The 20,369-nt window shown below is 33.9% G+C and overlaps 1 protein-coding gene across 4 annotated transcripts in view; it reads right to left on the reverse strand.

Moving 5' to 3' along the window:
* LOC135843186 (scavenger receptor class B member 1-like) overlaps nt 1-20,369 on the reverse strand; it is a 118,245-nt gene that overhangs the window by 51,674 nt on the left and 46,202 nt on the right. Inside the window, exon 1 of one of the 4 annotated variants that reach the window (XM_065360974.1) lies at nt 816-1,080. The exons of the other annotated variants lie outside the window; for them this stretch is intronic. Coding sequence (XP_065217046.1) covers nt 816-855 — 40 coding nt within the window. The 5' untranslated portion in view covers nt 856-1,080. Of the gene's footprint in view, nt 1-815; nt 1,081-20,369 lie in introns of those variants that run through there. 4 annotated transcript variants of the gene reach the window in all.

The raw sequence follows: 20,369 nt of genomic DNA on the forward strand, positions 1-20,369 counted from the left end.
ATTAAAAGACTGATCCCCAGAATGAAACCATTTGCCTTTAGTAAGTGCAATGTACAGCGCCCACGTTGAATCTCACCCCTAACTAAATCTTTCCCTTGGAGCTGAATAATTCACAACTTTTGAAAGAAACAAAGAAAATAACTCGCAAAACGTAAAAATAATTTGAAAATTTCATAATTTTTTCTCGATAACCGGCGGAAAATGCTAATACTTCCATCGTTAATTATAAGTCGGCACAGAAAAGCATTTCAAGTCACGAAACTATCACATACGGCGATATTTAAAATTAGAATGAATTGCTGTAGAAAATTCCAGTCGGACGGTGTAAAATTTTCCATCACCTCTGGTCATTTGTTCAGAGTGTGCGAGGCAGATTCTAGATTAAAATTATGACTACTGGATGTACGAGTGGAGTGCCAGACTCTTCTACGCACTTAAGTATTCGTTTCATCGAAGTGTGTGAATTTTTAATTTATTAAGCATCTTTCGTGTATAGAAAAAACAGGGGCTTGAGGAAAAAATTCCTATGGGTTTGGTTGCCATCGTGTATAGGTTTGTTGTGGAAAATTCTATGGTACGTAAGATGCATTGTCGCGTAAGTAACGCAAATATTAGTTACAGACAGATTCAAGTGAACCGAACTGAACCGAATAATCATATAATACGAATGTGTTGATTTATGTCAAATTCAGTTAGTATGAATTTAAATGGAAATTTTGAACAATCTCGCGGATAATTTAGCAAAGGGTGATATTTTTCGTCAATTTTTGGACTAAGTTTCGAGTACGTTGGAAAAACAAAAGGAGATTCCTTACCTTTGGTAGATAAGTCAACCGGCGTTTGTGTAGTCGCCATGATATTGGCGGGAAAGCCGAAAACACTGGCGCCGCGCAATCAGTTAAACGAACCAAAACCCCGAAAAATTTAAAAAATTTTCATTTCAATAAAGGAAAAAACCGCGCAATTCAAAAAAACCACACGTGTTTCAATACGAAATATCACGATTTCCTTTAATTGAGCATATTTCCATCACTTATCGGTGGTCTAGTGCAGCTGACCTGATCGCACTCATTGAGAATCAAAAACTAAACGAAAAACTACAAGTTTATTGATGTTTTTTACCTTTTCCATCTCCTCTTCCATGGTTAAGGTCATGGACGAGAAACCATTAGCAAATTTATAATATATTCGAATAGACATTAAGTATATAGGGAGAAAAAAAATCTGTAGAACTCGTTACGTAATAAATACATAACGAGTTCCGGTTGGCGGCTTTACAGATTTGTAAAACTTACCTGGCCAGTTTTATACGTATGTAAACGTAAATACAAATACATAGACTATATCATTTTTTTTTTTACAAATTTTCATTTATATGTATTATTGGCGAGTAATCCTGAAGCAGATGTTTACACAGATAAATATCGGTATATCGATACCTGCACTAACCTACCTATAGGAAAAGTACAAAAATTCGTCTCAGATATAAGCTTACAAATTAATCTAACATTTTCGTGTCTGTCGATTTACATTTTCATGAATATCTATACGATCGACTTCGCATTTGACATTACTGTGAATTAATTCCGTGTCACTAGCCGAGTTCTCGAGATGCTGACTTACCTAAGATGTTTTGTTATATACGTTCTGAAATGAGATTCACGTGCGTCATTGGTTGATTTTTTTTTTTGCTCTATGTACACTTGTACTTGTCTTCCTTAGAGACTCGAATGGGGAAATGCATACACGATGGTTGGATTTTTTTCTCTTGTTTTTTGTTTTTCCCCATACATTCATCGTCTTTTAATACTCGTACGAGTATATCGGGCCCGTGAAACGACCCCACGCGTACTTAATGGGTATCGCGTTAATGGAAGTTGGAAAATTTTTACGTCATTGAGTTATCTATAACACGCCAGGTATTTCATACTCGCTAAAATATAATCCTGATGGAATTTTAAACACAGGTTTTCATCCTGGTCGTGATCTGGTTCCCTTTTAATTTCTTGCGAAGATTTTTTAATACGTCGATAGATTAGATTAACTTACCCTACACATTTTTGCATAATGAATGGTGTAAGGAACTTGACAGCTGTGTTTTGAAATTACCTACCTATCGAAACAGTGATTTGTGATTCGTCATTGGGAATGTTTATTTGGATCGAGAGCTGATGCGTATTTGATTGAGTTTTTTGAACTAATTTAATCAGAGTGGATTAGCGATTTGATCGGTTTATTTGTAGTTCCTTTTGAAGCTTGTCAGAAATCATTAAGAATTATTCTAATTGCGATATGAGTTGGGCATGAGGGAAGCGAAATAAGATCTCATTAAGCATTTATGGACTGTACAAAGACGGATATGTCTGGGTTAATTTGATGTGGAATATCTGCGAACGATTTCCTTGTTAGATGCGTTACTCATATTTTCTGAAGGCATAATTCGCAGTTCTGACTTATTTGGATGCTCTATCATTGAGAATGTGTGGTTGAGTATCAAAATAGGCAGTTGCAGTAAAGTTCAAAGTACAATATCATTCAGAATTTTCTGAGGTGAAAATGATTTTTTGGTCTTTGAAACCTAACTTTTCCTGGAAAAAATTCACAAAAGACCTCAAAGGATTTCTGCTAATTTTCTGCCAAAATACCAGGAAAAACTTTAAAACTATAAATAATTTGTTATTTCATCTTTGACTGAAAAATTGAAATCATGAAAAATAATTTCAGTCGATAAAAAAATGACTAACTATTCCGCTTGAATCATTTCTTCAGATTTTGAACTAAAAAAAAATTGGAATACCTATTTGAAGATTTTTTGGAGTACTGTATCATCTGCTGCAAAAGTATATAATCAGATTCCAGGGAGTGTAAAAAACCAGCCAACTGCAAAAAAATTCAAAAATGCCCTCAAAGAATGGCTGATAACTAGAGCTTACTATACCCTGGAAGAATATCTCAGCTCCCCGGATCAATAAGCATTCAAATTTTTTGAAATAACCTGGAATAGATTTTATGTACCTATAGTTTTAAATCCTTATCTTTCATGTTTTAATCATGTCTTTAATCCTATATTTTAAAGCTGAAATTTGTGTTCTATGTAATGCTTAACGTGATATGATGGCAGCAATGCTGCCACACGTAAGTATCTCAAATAAAGAATTTGAATTTTCAAAAAAATTTCAGTCTTGTTACTTTTTACTCTAAATTAAAACTTTTTCTTCATTTTTAAATTAATTTTGTTACTTACCTACATACATTCAAATATGTACCAATTTTATTTGACAATTTATTCATTAGGATTAGCAGTTAATACGGAATAGTAAAAGGTGGCCTCTCAGTCTGATATTACCAAAAATGTTTGTTAGGGTATTATTTTCTGTTGTCATTCTTTGTTATCAAATATACATTATGACTCAACGACTCATCAGCTCTTCACATTTCCAATTTCAAATGTACCATCACAGTACAACTTGGTGACCGACATTGGAACACCTACTTAACATAAGTGATGGAATACGCCATTCCCAAGCCAGTAATGTGTATCAAAGAAAAAATCATCTCTAAGTAAAACTTTAATTCAATCATTCTCAGCAACAACGGCAACATCAAAATCACCGACTCACACGACTTATGCCAGAATAATTTCAACTTCAATCTGCAAATTATGAGTATGACCAGCATGGGTGCAAGAATCCGAAACAATGTGGAGTAGTGAGCCCCATGGCCCATACGCTTTGTCAAAATTCACTCACCTCATCGAACAATTCAACTTACAATCTCAATGCAAATGTCAACAATTCAACTGTCCAGTCTTCAGTAGTATCACAATTTGCAATCTGGTCAGATATTCTCGTGAATCATCTTGAACCAGCATTTTTTCTTCAGAATTGACAAATTTCAACATCAGTCATCGACTAACCAATTCAAAATTAACTCAGTCTGTCTCGTAGTTTTTCAAAATTGAGGCTCCTCCACTAGAGGGGTTGTGCAGAGCTGATCAGATCCAATAGAGGAGACTTGATTGGACATATGTACCCAAATCTGATTTATCAGATTAGATCATGCCAAATCAGCTAGAGCTGATCAGATTCAATGAAGGATGAAGTGATTGGCTGGATCCAACCAATTCTGACAAAACCTGATAAAATTGGATGTGATCCAATCACTGTCTACCGAGATACTCCAATTTTGTCAACATAAACAACAAAAAATGGTTATATTTTTAACCAACAACATTTTATGCTTTTTCAATCAAAGGAGTAAAAACTTTTGGGAGATCATTGAAAAATGGTGAAACTTTGAAGCATTTCACTCTTTCAATTGAAAAGACAGAAGAAAACAATCAAAATATGTACTATGATTCTTTTGCCCTTCTTTTCTTGAAAAGTAGGTACCTACCAGAAACATTATTATTTTGAAAAAGAACATAAGTTTACCTATGTTTTTTGAGGGGAAGGGGAGGAAGTTGGGAATTGAAAATTTGAAAAAATCTGTTATCTATTGTGCAAAAAAAATTTGTTCAACATTTCAGAAAATTTTAGATTATATTGAGAAAAAAATGAAAATTGAACATTTTCAGCAAGCTAAAATTGCAACACTGTTTCCAATTGGAAATTTTATTCTTTCATGGAGTCTTGACTTTTTCAAACGTTTTGTACTTACAATCTATAAATTTGTCTTTCAATTTCTAGGTAGTTTTCTTGATTTAACGATTCAAGATCAGGACTTTTGAAATGAAACTCGCGGAATTTTTTCATAATAATTCAGATTTTTTTTCATTGCAATTTTTATAAAATTCAAAATATTTTTTTCGTATCGTGACTTTTTGTTTTTTTCTTCTTGTAAAATCCATATCTTTTCACGACTTGCCTACCTCTGCAGTTGTTTTTGTTTTTGTTTTCCAATGAGGTGTTCGTGTTTATGGTTGTTGTTTTGATAATCCTCGAGAATTATTTCTATTGTACCGTTATAAATAAGAGAGAGCGCGAGAGAGAAGCAATGGTAAGAAGCGGAAGAGGGCGAGAATGAGGATAAAGAACGAGGAAGAGGTTTTCTAGCAACATTTTCTTGAAAACACGAGTCTAGTATTTTTTTTTACCAGCGTTAGTTTCATACACAGAGATACAAAAAAATTATTTACAATCAATGATGTGTTTTTCTAGGAATACCTACGATAGTAGTAGGTAAATTTGATGTATACGATTTTCAAAATAATATAAATATAAGGAGCAATTTATTGAGGCTGCACCGTACTATTTAACCCCTCCACATTGCCAACGACCTTAGTAAGTGCATAATTTTTATTTGCTTAGATTTCAAGGAGTGTTATGTTATGAATGTAACGTAGTTATATGCATTTTATCATCTTGAATGAAGAAAAATGTGTTAGATGAATCGTTTTGAGCGTTGTATGTCCAAGGGCGCGTAATGATGTTGAACATGGCGCATGAAGAATGGTACAGATGTAATTTAAAAAAATTGACTAACTCGATTGTAAAATTTCCTCATTGTGGAGTGAAAAGATTAGTATACACAAGTGTAGCCAATGCACTATTCCTTCAGGGTAACATTTGCGGTCAATGATTCATTTTTGTTTATCGTATTTTCCGACATAAAATCATTACTTTATTACTTCCGCTATTTTGTAAAATTGGGAAAATTTTTCCATTTATTTCGGTTTTTTGATCCTTCTCAATTACTGTAGGTACCGTTTTGTTGTGTTTTGGAGAGATGAATGTGTCTTTAATTATAAGTTCGGTTGCGAACGTTATACAAGTTCAAATTATTGTTGAATTATAAAGTTGTTTTTTTTAATCTGATTGTAAATCGACGAGATTTTATTTCTTTTTATGACGTTATTTATAGTGAAGTATTTTTGACGTGGAAAAAACCATATACGATGGCGAGGAGGGGAAAAGAAATCAAGAGGTGTTTTTTCATCGTAAAATTTGAACACTTATTTTTAGAAATTGTAATCTAATCTAGCATTCAGGCTGTGGGTAATTTTGGGAACCATTACTAAAATTGATTTTCGAGGAAGATTTCTTCGATCATTATTTTTCTGACCGAGTTGCGTTTAAATTTATCGGAAGTGAAAAATACATAATTTTTGCGACCAGTTTATGCAGTTTCCCCATAAATTGCGAATTTGACACGTTATTCAGAGGAAAAAAAATGATTCAACCGTACGAATGAAAAAATTACGACGAATTAAATCGTCGTCGCAGTATCGATGATATACATAGTTAAATTATAATTCCTGGCGAATACGAAAACAGATGACAAAATGGCAATGACCAAATGATTCATTGGATTATGTACCGCTTTTCCAACCAGTCATCTCGGTATATGTAAAACGATTATAATCCGAATACGCGAGAATACGAGAATGGTGGCTGGTGGCTGCACGTGAGATATTTTCCGTTAGATTCGAATTTCCGTCGGATGATTTCATACGAAATTAAATTCTATTAATATCGCGATCCGCGATGTTGATTTTGAAAGGTACCCATAATTTGAAAACTCGATTCGGCGTGAAATTTCTTAAAGGGTACACGAGTGCGAAAGATGAAAAAGGGTTATCGAGTATCTGCGCTAATATCTGTAACCTTTTCTCAGCGTGTCGACGTCGTCGTCGTTTTAAATAATCAACTTCAAAGGATTCCAGCAAAGAAAAGAAATGACTTTTAGAGTTTCACGTAGACGAAATTTCGTCGCTATAGCTAAAAATGACGATGTCTCCAAAACACGTGGTTCGATTTCGTTTTTGCGAATATTTTCGCGATGTGTATAGGGATGGAAGATGGGAGGCAGGGAAGGGAAATAGGATAGTGTACCGTCAGTAGTAGACTAAGTAAGGTCGTACCTGACGCGAAGAAATCAGATCAACGTGTTGGTAGGTCTACTACGTAACCTTTTCGTCGAACAGGAAAAAAGACTTGTAATTGTTCAATGTTAAAACATCGATCACGAATGCCTTCACTTCGAACGAGCCACAGCTAATTACCCATCGTAGTATGTATTACCATTGGCCATTCATAAAGGAAATATAAGCCTAGATGCTAATAAAATAATTAATTCATGCGTAAATTTTAATGATATTTTATCATCTTTATCACGTAGTACACGGCGGCGGTGTGTATGGTACATGTACGATAATTATTATTCGCATGCGATACACGAACATTCGAACACCAGGTCGTCGATGGTGCTCCAACTGTAAGCTGTATACAATATACATACAAACAAACGTCAACAAAGTTTTCAAACACGACCCATATACGTATTCGTGTTCATCTCCCAAAAGTATATTAACCTGAAATTTTATCAATATTTATACGATAAGCCAGCCCACACGACAGGGAGAGGAGAAGGGAGAAGAGCAAGTACTAAAATACTCGATCTTGTACCTTGACTTTTTCGATAAACTTTTTTCATTCGTTTTACGTACATCTCAGCATTTTATTGTACTGTGTGCGTGTGCAGCGTGCAGTAAAAACAATCGAACGAGATGAGCTTTTTAATCACTCGAACACGTGCTCGTCTCTGTAAAGATTTCATCGTTGTGACATTGATTGGAAGCGAGCAAGGTGTTATCTCCAAGTAGTGTGCGAAACTTCAACTTCTTTCTGCTCTCTTCTCTTAGCCATGTAATACTCTCATTCTTATTTTATATACCCACATACCTGTCTTACGTAGTGTTTTTATGAACGAACAAGTGTATAAGACGAGAAAGTAATTCGCTGGCGTTGTTTGACAAGTACCAGGTGTCAAGTTCATTGTGTTCTAATTTAAATAATACGCGTACTCACGATGCCGTTTAACGGTTTGCAAATTACCACCGCATCTCGCCGCCTCTCGCTATTATTATGTCGAGTCTATTTTTAAATTAATTTCGTTTTCGTTCGTTCGTTCGTTTGGTTGCGCAAGCGTCTTGATTTTTGAACGAAAATGAACTTGAAATGATTATCGTGGAGAACTGGTTTTTTTATGAGGCGAGGGATGTTTGAACATTGTTGAACGTGTTTGATTCTTTCGTCAAAGGCTAACAAACTGCGTAAGGTGCGAATTGCAAAAGGGTATTGCGAGTTCTGTTTTTGGAATTGAGGGGTAGAGGGGAGAGGGGGTGATTCATACGGTATTCTCTCAGTCAGAACGGAGGAAAAGGGCTGTAATTTTGGCAGTGAAATTTGAGCTGCATAGTTTTCATTTAATTTTCTCTCAAATCAAAATTGACGAAATTGGCTAAAATTTAGGTACTTATATTCGTGATCTCGTTGATTGGTGAATCATTGACTAGCCCCAGAATCGCTCTCAAATCTACTGGTTTAGATTCAGATTCGACGACATGATCAAATTGATCACAATGGGTGTTTTTTTTTGGCTCTGAAATGTGTTTATGTGGTGATTATTCGGTGGTGATTTGTGGTTTCGGTAGGTGTTATCTTAATTTTTTTGGCATTGGATCCATTCAGTGGGAAGCAGCTGAATGGAGAATAATTTTTAGTACTATGTTTACCTTTCCCTTCCCATTCACTTGAAATTTCGAGAGAGTAAATTTTTTGTCTCTCCTCTCATCCCTTCCCTTCCTTTTTATTTGGAGCGTCGATCTCATTTTCCAATTTTTTTAAAAGAAAAATATAAAAACGAAACTTTTAAAAATTCCAAAAATTTTGTATGTTGCTTCAAAATTACAGATTTTACTCATTTTTTAATTTTTAGAAAATTTTAAAAAATGAAAAATTGACTATTTTCCAAGATTTTTTTTTTATTATTTATTCTAGTCTTGAAATTGATTTCAACTTCCCAAAAACGAATTTCACTACTTCAAACGACAATGTACGTAGGTACCATTTTTTCAGAATTTTGAATTTTTTCAGAAAACGACAGAAATTAATTTATGCTGCTAAAAATTGAGATATGGCTTATCTCGTCTTCTTAAAAAATTCATCACCTCGAGTCTCTTTTTTAAGATCATTTTTTTCCCGATGGGTAAATATGCTGGTGAAAAAAACACATTCAAAATGTCCTCATGGAAATCGGCTCAAATGTGGAACTCGTTGAACACGTTGAAGGCCCCAAAATGGGCCAAAATGGTAAAATTTAATTCGAGGAAGTTCGTATTGGTTTCCGGACTATTTTTATCACTTTTACTAATTTAAATACTTTTTTTAACAAAAAAAAAATGGTAATTTTTGGATTTTCAAAAATTTGCCAAAAATCGAAAAACTAATTTGGGTTGCTGAAAGTTTGATTATGGGGATTGCAGACCAAGCTCTCTTGAAAAATTGTGATTCAAATCGGAGCTGGACATCTCGAGAGGTTTTCTCGTCAATGTAGCAGGCATAAAAGTAACAATTTTCCAAAACTTTTTGAAAATTTTCAACCAAAATAAATACGAGGAGTGATCAGATTTTTTATTGACTGTAATCACTATGATTTTTCAGTCTGTCTGAAATGAAAGAGTCCCAGGACCTCTTGTGGAGGATTTTTTTAAAGCAGAGAACTTCGTTTATTGAAGAGCCCCATTCAAAAAAGGATCTCAAAAAGATTACAAATTTGAAAAAAATTGCGTTTTTCGCACAGAGACTAATATGCTAGACAGACATGAAACTGTACTCGTGCACTTTTTGTCGTACCTATGCGATGGAAAATTTTGAAGAAATATCCAAGCTATAAATAAACGCTTACTGTTCTGCACATCGGAATTTTTTCAAAATTTTTCCTCGTGGTAGTGTCGAAATCAATTTTTATTTTTAAAAAAACGTGTTTGCAGTTGTAATAAAGATTGTACGAATAGTAAAGATGGAAGGCAAAAGATAGAATTTTTTGCAGGAGCCTCACGATTGATTTTTCAAAAAAAAAGGAGAAGAGAATATTATAGGGTATTTCTCGAGTTTATCTTACTCGTATTTGGGTATACGTATTAAAGTGGTTTTCTTTTTATTTATACGAAAATGAAAGGTATGCGAATTTTTCAGAGCTTATTCCGCTTGGTGAATTTTTCATACGTACTCGACTACTTATCTCGTATGATATAATATTTTGAAATAAATTTTCTAAAAGTATATTGCGTTTCGTTCAACAACGATATAAACAGACTTTTTTTTTAAAACCACGACAGGGCGATTTAGTTAACTAATAACTACTCGTATTTACTATTTAACGATCAAATGTGTAAACAAGACGTCGATAATCGCGTCTTCGAAGGTCCTTACTCTACTAAAATCAAATCTATCCTAATTAAAATGTCAACAACGTGAACATAATTTAGATACCGGTCCCGGAACATCGCTCTATTCGCGATCTTAAAATGTCTTCTGTTTGAAAAATATATCAAAAAAATCATCTACTTGTGCTATAAACGTGATATATTTTTTCTAACCGGAAAATTACATCAATTAGTGAGATTTCGCGACGAGTGATCATTTTTTACCAACGGATTGTTAATGCGATGACGTCATAAACCATAGAAAGATTACTGTAGTAGCCACAGCATGAGTAGAATTTTCTGGAAATTGTGCTCTGCTCATCATAAAAGAAAATACCAACGACTTGGATGTATGATTTTTATTATAATTTGATTACACGAGGGGTGATCTAAGAATTTAACCTTGGTACTTTTTTGTACACTAGGTATCTATTTTGTACCTATATATCGAAAAATTTATGAAAGATCATCAGTGCGTGTAAGTTCTCGTTTAGCTAATGATCCTCATTATCGAGCACCGAGGGAAAAAACTAACGAGATTAAAATGCTATTAAACTGGATCATTCTCTATCTCTGATATAATATCTTTAGTCATCGACCGCAGCAGATACACTAATACCCCGAGGATAGACGAGGATTTACCATCCCTAAATCGTAAATCCGGTTGTTACTCGTTCTGCTGGAATTCAGGGAAAAACCACAGGATACGCGGATTAATTATCTTACATCTGGTATCGAGGGATTAAATCACCTCGGAAATGTTCACGGTTTTTTTCTGGACCATGTAAGGACGTCATCGGATGGCGCTTCCGAGTCCGAGTCAACGTCGATTAAATACTCGTATAATTTGAAGATTGATTGAGGCGTGTGTACTCGAAATTTTACGGTCTATTTTCCAGAAAATCATCGCGGTTTTATGAGATCAACGATACTCGTGAAGTATGTAAATCACCATGGGCGAATTATCCGCGTGCTGTGCGTGTGCTATATTTTACTGCCGGGTACTCGAATTGTTTACATAGATGGTAAATTTTACGACCAGATATAATCTCGTCGGGAATCCAGACGTAAATTTTATTCGTGAGTTCAAATAATGCGGAATTGGTTTTCAATAGTGCCATCGTTCGTATAGTAGGCTCGAGGAAAATTTAATTTTTATTCGACGATTTGAAAAGCGTTGTATTTAAGTAAAAGGGCGTACAAATAGAAAATATTGCCATCAGACTAGATTTGTACACCTTGTGTGCTGTTGGGTAGGTGCAGGTAAAACCTAACCTACCGCTACCGTACTCGCTTAAACCGCAATTCCGTAGCATTTCCGTTAATACCTGACGTGCTTTATTATTATCTTGAACTTGAGATCTTATGATGGTCACTATTGCGTGCGTCAGGTTACCTACTCGTATGTGTATGTCAAAACATATGTACCTATGTAATGTAGGTACGTTGTATGTACATACCATGTTTGCAGTTTTTTTGCGTTTACTTTTTTTTTTGATTTTTTATATTTTCGTTTTGAGCCTTCTTCTGAAGCTAATTTTAATGCGAGGTTATTAAGACATAGTTATGTGCATACGAGTATGTTAATAATTATACGAACGAAGCATTAGCGTCATTTTCCTATGTCAAAATTTGTTTATTTATTTATTACTTTACGTATCGATTATTGTTTTGTTCGCAAATTTTTTGTTTTCGAGTTTACCTATTTACTTGTGTTTGAAATTTGAAAAGGGATCATTTAGGTTGTTTGAATTCAATCGGGAATAAAACCAGATTAATTTATGGAAAGTAGACGATGTGGAAATATTTACCAAGTATTTGTCAATTTTCGCGAATGGCTGCTAAGTATATGATTGGTGGGTCTAGAACAGTGCAGAATGCAGATGGTAGGTATGAATAATCCTTTCGAGTTGTAATCTGGTTTTTGAATTGCATGAGAAATGGACTTCTAGGAAAAACTTGATGCTGAAAACACTGCCTATGATATTTTTCAAAAACAGCTGAATAGGTAAGGATGGAACATGACTCAAAATTGGCGTTTGGAATTCAAAAGATTTTCTCCAAAAATGCAGAAATATCGATGGTAATGATTTTTGACTCCTGGCCTCTTTTGCATCATTTTTAGACCATTGAGTGGTAAATTATTAACTTCTTATTTCCCATTTTTAGGGACTTATGTCCTGCAAGTAATTAAAAACACTCCTAAATTCGACTAAATGGTACTAAAAATCGATAAAAAACTGAAAAAGTTCTTGCATTGTTTATTAAAAATTAAAGTGGTCTAAAATTCAGTTTTTTCTCATTATTGTTTCAAGTTGAGAAAAAATTTGTTTTGGTAATGAGAGAGCTGCGAAAGAGCCCACTTTCATAAATTAAGTAATTAGTTAAAATTTTTAGAAAAAATATCTTTTGTATATCAAGACCCTTTTTGAGAGAAAGAGGGTACCTAAAACATCATATTATTTCGCCAAAATGACCAAGACTTTGGGTAAAATTTTGGATAAGAACTGTGGAAATAATTCTTTTGGACTTTGTTTAAGTTGTAATCATTTAGTGAAATATTGATTGGTCAAAATGTCCACCAATTTCATTAAAATTATCGAAACAACAACAACAAAAACAACATCAACAGCAGCAACAAAGATGTAAAATGATGTAAAAATTTTAAAAAGCGTTGCTCAAGTTCCTCTGAATTGTCTCACATTAACAAAATAAAAACACAAAAATTGGCATAAAATCATGTCAGTGATGGAGGGAAAAAAATTGAATATTACTCGTATCAAAATTGCCGGATAAGTAAATTGTTTAAATTTACAAGCCTCAAATATACCAAAAAGAGACTCAATTGACACTCGTAAATTGCCTAAAAAAGTTGCTAATGACGAGGAAAATTAAAATCTCAATAATTCTCCCAATCTCAAATGTTGAAATTAAATTTTTCGAGAGGAATAAGTATACTATCTTTGGGATTTTATAGGTTCTGCAAAAATTTTGAAAACGTCTTACGAAAGCCTCATTCAAGTCCTGCATTTCAATTTGAAAATTTTTTGAACACCCGTTTGTAGCTTTTTTTGACTTTTCTGAATTTCTGTAGAGGTTTTTCCTGCCCCATCTCTGTTTGAATGGTTTCCAAAACGTCTGTACATGTTTAGAATTTTTCAGGTGAATTTTTTACAACATTTTTTTAAACATTAATTAATTTTATAATTTTTATAGCAGTTTATGGATTAAATGATTGAAAAATTAAACAAAAAGATGACGATTACATATTTTTAATTAGTTTTATGATAACCTGCTACCAGTTTTTTTTTGTGTTTTTTTTTCAAAGATCGTTAAAGAGTTTGCGATATTTCATGTAATTTGATCCAATTTTGAGTCATTTTTTGTATGATTTTTTTCTGGTTTTATAGTCATTGATCAGTTTTTAGAAATTTTTTTTATTAAATAATGACAATGTTCAATTTTCTGATTTTGCAGAACTGAAATTTCTGATACTTTTTAGAGAAAGAATCGAGTCCAAAGCTTGATTTCAATGAATAAAAACTTTATAAAATTTTTTTTAAAAATTTAACGTAGTATTTTTGGTTTGAGGACTATCGGCTGATTAGCTCCCAAATCATCATTTTATCGCTCAATGTGTTTCTGCCCCATTTCGTTCAAGTTTTCTCTTCATTGAAGCATCATAATTATGTTGAAATTTTTGTTCTTTATTTTCATTTTTTTTTCATGTTTTATGGCGTATTCTACTCGTATATGAATTTTTGTCAAAATCCTTACCTACAAAAAACATAACCACACAAGTACGAATATTCATCCCATATTTATACTCCTTCCTCCTCCTCTCTAGAAACTCTTTTCTTGAAAAAATAATTTCTAGATTGCAGGTGTCAATTTTAGATTTAACATGCAACGATGCTAATGAGCCTAAAGTGAAGTTTCAGTTGAAATAAGTATGTGCTAAGCTATGGGTACCAATAATTATTGTTATCATTTTTCAACGTCCCTTCTCCTCACCTCTTCGTCCTAGGTTCTTAAATATCTGTACCTCCGTGCAAATGTAAAAACGTATTTACCTTTAAATTTTCAGCGTTTACAAACATCACATCAGCAAGAATACATATAATAAGCCATTTGCAAAACTTATTATGTCCCTTATAACTTTAACTACACTCATACGGTATTACAAGTAAGACGATTCTAGCTCATTTAACATCCGCTCATTTGAGAATAACAAAAAATCACGACGACGTTTTTTCTCGCGAACGATGCGGCGATGCGATGAGAAGAAAATACCGCAACTAGGAACTAGGAAGTACCTCTACCTATTTACCTACCTAATATCAGCAGTCAATATACGTTTAAAAATTTACCGCTCGTTTAAAGTTGAAACGAAAAATGCACGGAGGTAATTTGCGCCGATATGATATTAAAGGTAGGTATACGACGTCGACGGTGGTAGTAAGCCAGAGAGTCAAAGAGAGAGGTTGAGGTACCTCTAACGCGAATTTTTACGTCGACAAGTCTGCAGCTATTGCGAAACTCCGGTCGTTATAAAAAATTTACAGCTGAGAAATAGTACTATATGAAATATTTTGAACGCTCGCGTTCGAGTAATCTCGTTACCGTACATTTGGTCTGGGGTACGAGGTGGCTTTTTTTTTTTTCTCGCCTTCTTTCTATATACTATCGAAATGAATTTATTATAAAGTATACTCGCTGTATGACTGCGACTACTGCGACTTTGCGTACGTACAGAAAACTGTCACCGACAAGCTCAAAGGGTATTCGTTCAATTTAATTTACGTAACCGTGATTAATTATTATTTTATGCATATCGTACACTTCGAGTGCCTTTTTTTTCTGCTCTCAATTTTATAACGCTTTGGTACCCACTTTGTACAAAATGCTTGCAGCCTGACAGCGTACCTACGTTGCGAGAATGGATGAAATTTTCCAGTGTTTGGCTGTGGCTGGCGCTCGTCACCGAGGCTATTAAAGTGGTGCATTGTGACGAGGTGATTTGAGTTAATTACCACGGGCTATGCAAAAGTGGTAGCGATGGCGGGTCCTTTCATCGACAGTAAATTAGTTTTTGATGGATTTCCATCCGATGTGTGGGAATTTTCTGAGGAAATTAAATTTTACGACTTTGATAAGGTATATCGATGATGGTGGTGGTTAATGGTAACTGTGGCGTTAAATTTGATGATGGTGGTGTTTTTATCGCCCCGAATTCGATGTTTTTGTAAATGATGGAAAAACATGGATGGAATAATGTTGTGGTGAAAGAGATGTTTGATGAGAATAATGGTAGTGGGAAAACCAACTCCAAGAGGGTGTTATACTCAGCTGATGAAAAGGGAAAACTTTTCAAGCAGAAATATCTAATGACAAGAAACAATGTTTGTTTCGAAAATGAACGTAAGTAATTAAAATTATTTCTCGATAGATTTTTTTTTAATCCAAGCAAAATTTTCAACGAGTTGAAACAAAATTACTCTTTGTACGTCGAAAAGTCAACATTGAAGCAATCCGACACCAAACAAAGAAAATTTTCAAATTTAACGTGTAAAGTCCGAAGAAAAAAAATACCCATCTATAAGCTTCTTTCTCATCACCTTTTTAATTGGTCACAAAAGGCCTAAGATAAATTGTTATTTTCGCCATCGCCATTCGCCACTGATACCGTTGCACGCAAAATTACAAATTTCGTTCGTTGACCGAAACTTACCCGTGGAAAGAATTTCTTCATCTCGCTCGATCTTGCTTTCGTGCTTTTAATTAATTCCATTGGGGATAAGATTTTTTTTTCGTAAGGAAATTCGTTACTGTTTGAATTGACTTACGCTCCAAATTGCAAAATGTTTAATGAGCGTATTGAAAATTTTTACCAAAACCAGCCGACCCTGCGTGATTTCCCCCTCTTTTATTATATCTACAAGTTTGCCGTAGCCGGGAATGTAGCGAGAAGAAGATACGCAATATTGGGAATTTTTCCAATTTAAAAGTTTTTTAAACGATGTTTCGAGGTTTTTTTGTTGTCCTTTGGACGTTACCTACGTTTCAAATAAGTACTAAATGGGTAGGTGTTAACGAATGAAAGTTTTTTTTTTCTGACATAAATTAAAATCCTCCGCGATATTAGTCGGAGTATTTTGATCAATGGTCTTGATTTGTGTGATCATGTAGGTTGCAGACGAGATGTATTGTATTTATTTATGAAGTATGGGGTTTTTTCATTGAATTGCATTTTTATATTTTTATTCTGTTTTCTGTTTATAGGTGAGAATATAAGTAATTTGGAAGATTAGTCATAGATACTTTTTGGATTTCTGATATGTGTCGGGAAAAAGAAAATGGGTATTGTAATTTTTAATCTTATAATTTAGTTTTAAAATGAAATGTGTTTCTTTCCATCATAATGACAGGAAAATGATCGATTAGTTATTCAGTAAGAATCTTCTGTCTGTAAAGAAACCTAGTTCATAGAAATCTTCAAAATTTTCTCATTATTTCTGATACCTTGACATGCTATCTCGACAAGTTGATGTGAAATTTGATGCTTGAAATTTACATCTACATACAACTATGTTGACCAATGTTTCAGATTCAAAATTTCTGTTTTAGTGTTTAAAAGTTCAGTAAACATTTAAAAATATGATCTTGTTTGAAGAGGAAAACAAATTTTTTATGGCATTGATAAAATTATTCATTTTTCCACAGTTTGGTTTGGTGTTGTTGATGATGATATGTTGATGCAAAAGTTGCGTGTCCACAAATATGTCAACACCAACCTCAACCAAATTTTCAAAGATTTTCCAAATTTAAAAAATGATGTTGATATTGTGGATGTATTTGTTGATATCGAATTTTGTTGTCAACATGAAGAATGTATTAGTTCAGTACCTACTCTTAGATAAAGTATTGCACATTTACCTATCTATCTAAAAAATTTATTGTTTAATTTGAAATTTGTGCCGACTATCCATCTGTACCTCTCAAAAGTGGCTTCTGCGTTGATGCTACTTTCAGCATGAGTAATGGTCAAGCAAACAATTTTCACATTACATAGCAGGAGGTCGATGTAAATTTCAAGCCAAAGTTGATTAATCCACATCTGTGACATTTGGGTCCCAAAATGTCGATGTAAATTTCAACACTGTGTTGGGCCAATTGTCGATGTGAATGCCAATCAACATTGATTGACAATTAGTTACTTACGTCGACATTTAGCTCAAAACATGGCCAAAATTCGCATCGACAAGTGGGATCCAAAAGTGGCAGATGTGGATGGGTTGACATTTACAGCGAAATTGGCTTGTGGTCATTGTTGTATGGCAGGGCTACATACTGATAAACATAAATGGTGTGGGTATCAGGTATTAGTATTTAGCATACAGTACCCAAGATAGTATTGGTATTTCGGTATTTTCCAATACAGATGTTATTTTGGTATTGGTACCTATTTCGGTATTTTGTGGATTTTTTTCAGTATCTGGTATTGGTATTGTACCCATCGACATTTTAGTTAACCTAGACCACTAATCATGCGCAAAATAACTCTATTGGTTATGTCGCCAACTCTGAGTAATAAACGAACGCAACAGCGCATGCGTCAACGAAAATTCAATACAAAATAATAAAGAAATCAAAAACTTTAAAATATTTAAAAATTTTTTGGGACTTACAATTTTTTTTTTTAAAACACTAGTTTTCCAATATGAAAATTTAAAATAGGTACCAAAATAATACCATTGAAAATTATTTCGGTATTAGTATTTTGGTATTGATACCATTTCAACAAGTTTATCGGTATTTTGTAGATTGGTACTTCGTCTGTCTGCTAATTGGTATTGGTAAAACGGTATTCGTAATTTTTTCAAAAGTTGCCAATATTGCTGGTATTGGTATTTTGGTATTTATATCGGTATACAGCCCTGTTGTATGGGAATAGACTATCAAATGAAATTAAATCTGGACCAATCTGGCATTGAAAATTGATTTTTTTGGCACATTTATTACACTGCTAAAAATAATTATAAGTCACCAAACTAAAGTTCTTAACATTTTTGTGCATTTTTGAGAGCGCTTATTGTTGGTTGAAGTTATAGCAAGTAGTCCCACTCTGATCAGAATTGCGGATAATAGAATAATTTGGTCAATGGAATGAAATGTGCCAGGATAGAACGTTTGTATCTTCTTACATGCAAATTTTATCGCTTATTAGAATAGAAAAAAATATTTCATTTGGTTAATACATAGAACTGATTAATCTTCAAAAACTGGAGAAAATCACAAATTTCAGCAAAATTTAACAAAAATTGGATGAAGAAGTGTTGAAAACATGTTGAAATACTAAATGTAACAAACTAAAAAAGTATTAAAATTGATTTCAAAAAACATCAAAAAGTGATGAAATTTCAACAAAATTTGGAATTTTGCATTTTTTCATCCTTCTGCTTTGTAGAGTAAAACACACTTAGTCCCAACTCGATTCTAATAAGTGGGACTCACTGTATTTATAAAAAATATCTACGTTCTATTATTCAATTTCATGAAATTTGAAATGCCAACCGAGAAATTCTGGCATGCTTTGTAGATTATAAAAAATCTTTTAATCGTGTCAACTGTGAGAAAATGTTGAGAATCTTAAAGAAATACAATGTTGAGGACAGAGACATGCAAATAATCAAGAACTTGTACTGGAATCAAAGCTCAAGTATTAAGAGAGTCACAAAGCCAGGTGCTCTCTGCAATGCACTCAATCAATCTTTGGAAAGTGCAGAATAATTCAGCTCAGATACTGAACCCACTGCAACAGCCGAACAACAATGGAACGATCTGAAGAAGCATGTTCAGGAGGCATATTCCAGCACCCATTCACCAAACGTCTCAAAACAATGGAAGCACTGGTTCTCTTATGAAACCATAGCAGTGATCGAAGAGCGATTGTAAAATTATGAAAAGAAAAGAAGTGCAATGTATTATAAAGAAGCGAGCAAGGCGGGGATGTCTTCTCTCACCAAGACTCTTCAACATATAAACGTAAAGGAGATTATTAAAGAAGCCTGAATTGAAAATATAATAGGAAATGTGAGCAAATTCTGATATTTAGAAGCTCTTATAAAAATAATGTTAGCAGAGGTCTTGGAAAAAATTAAGACATGAATAACTAAGCATGGTTACAACAATGAGGTTTTTTCCAATTCAGCCAATATAGATTTTACTCTTGTCTATTCTCACTTCTTGGTCCAGATCTGGATGGAAGCCAAAAATTCCAACGAATATTCCAACCCGCTGAGAAAATTGCATTTCCAGTATGACTCAGCAGAAAATCCACATTTCATGTCTAAGTATTACATATCAAACGCCTACATAAAATCGACCACTAGACCCATTATAATTATCTAAATAAAAATACGATGGAAAAAAATCCACGATTCGAATCAACATCCGCTGAAAATTCCCTTCAAAACGAGTATAAAGTCGACCACCTTTTGAGACAAAGCAAAACAGAAGAAAAAAACCGCACGCACAAATATCCATCTTCGGATATCGTAGCTGCAACCCTCGAAGATGCGATGTACGCGTAGTGGTTTCGCCTGCGGAATTAAAAACGCCCCGTTTGCACTAATATCTTGTTATCTGGTATGCGTATTTTAATTGAGACTGGAAAGAAATACGTCATACTGGGTCGCTGCTTCGGACAAATATTGTTCATTACGTAGTATAGAGGTATATACGATGACCCTGACTGGTTTCATTGCTATAATATACCGATGCACAACTAACTGGCTACCATAACTGAATTGGTATACTGGTAGCTGGTTCGATAATACATTTCACGTTGGTATATTTCTTCATCATATCTCGTACGTTAATTTTGTTTTCAACTCTATAATAATTTACATTTATGAATTCATGTATGTACGAGCACTGAGCAGCCACACGTGTATGCAGCAGCTCAGCACAGAGCCTCATTTTTCTAACGTGAAGTTCTGTACCGGAATAATTACCCTGCTGACGTAAGTGTGAGCGCAAGTAGCGGTACCGATGTTTTGATCAAAAAAACGAGAAGGAAAACAAAATTTGGCAGAGAAACTCGGTTTTAGGTTGAGGTAGACGCGGTGCAAGGTCGATATTTTGAAACATATCGATCAAA

The sequence above is a fragment of the Planococcus citri genome, chromosome 4 (assembly GCF_950023065.1).
Source record: "Planococcus citri chromosome 4, ihPlaCitr1.1, whole genome shotgun sequence".
NCBI classification, from domain to species: Eukaryota; Metazoa; Arthropoda; class Insecta; order Hemiptera; family Pseudococcidae; genus Planococcus; species Planococcus citri.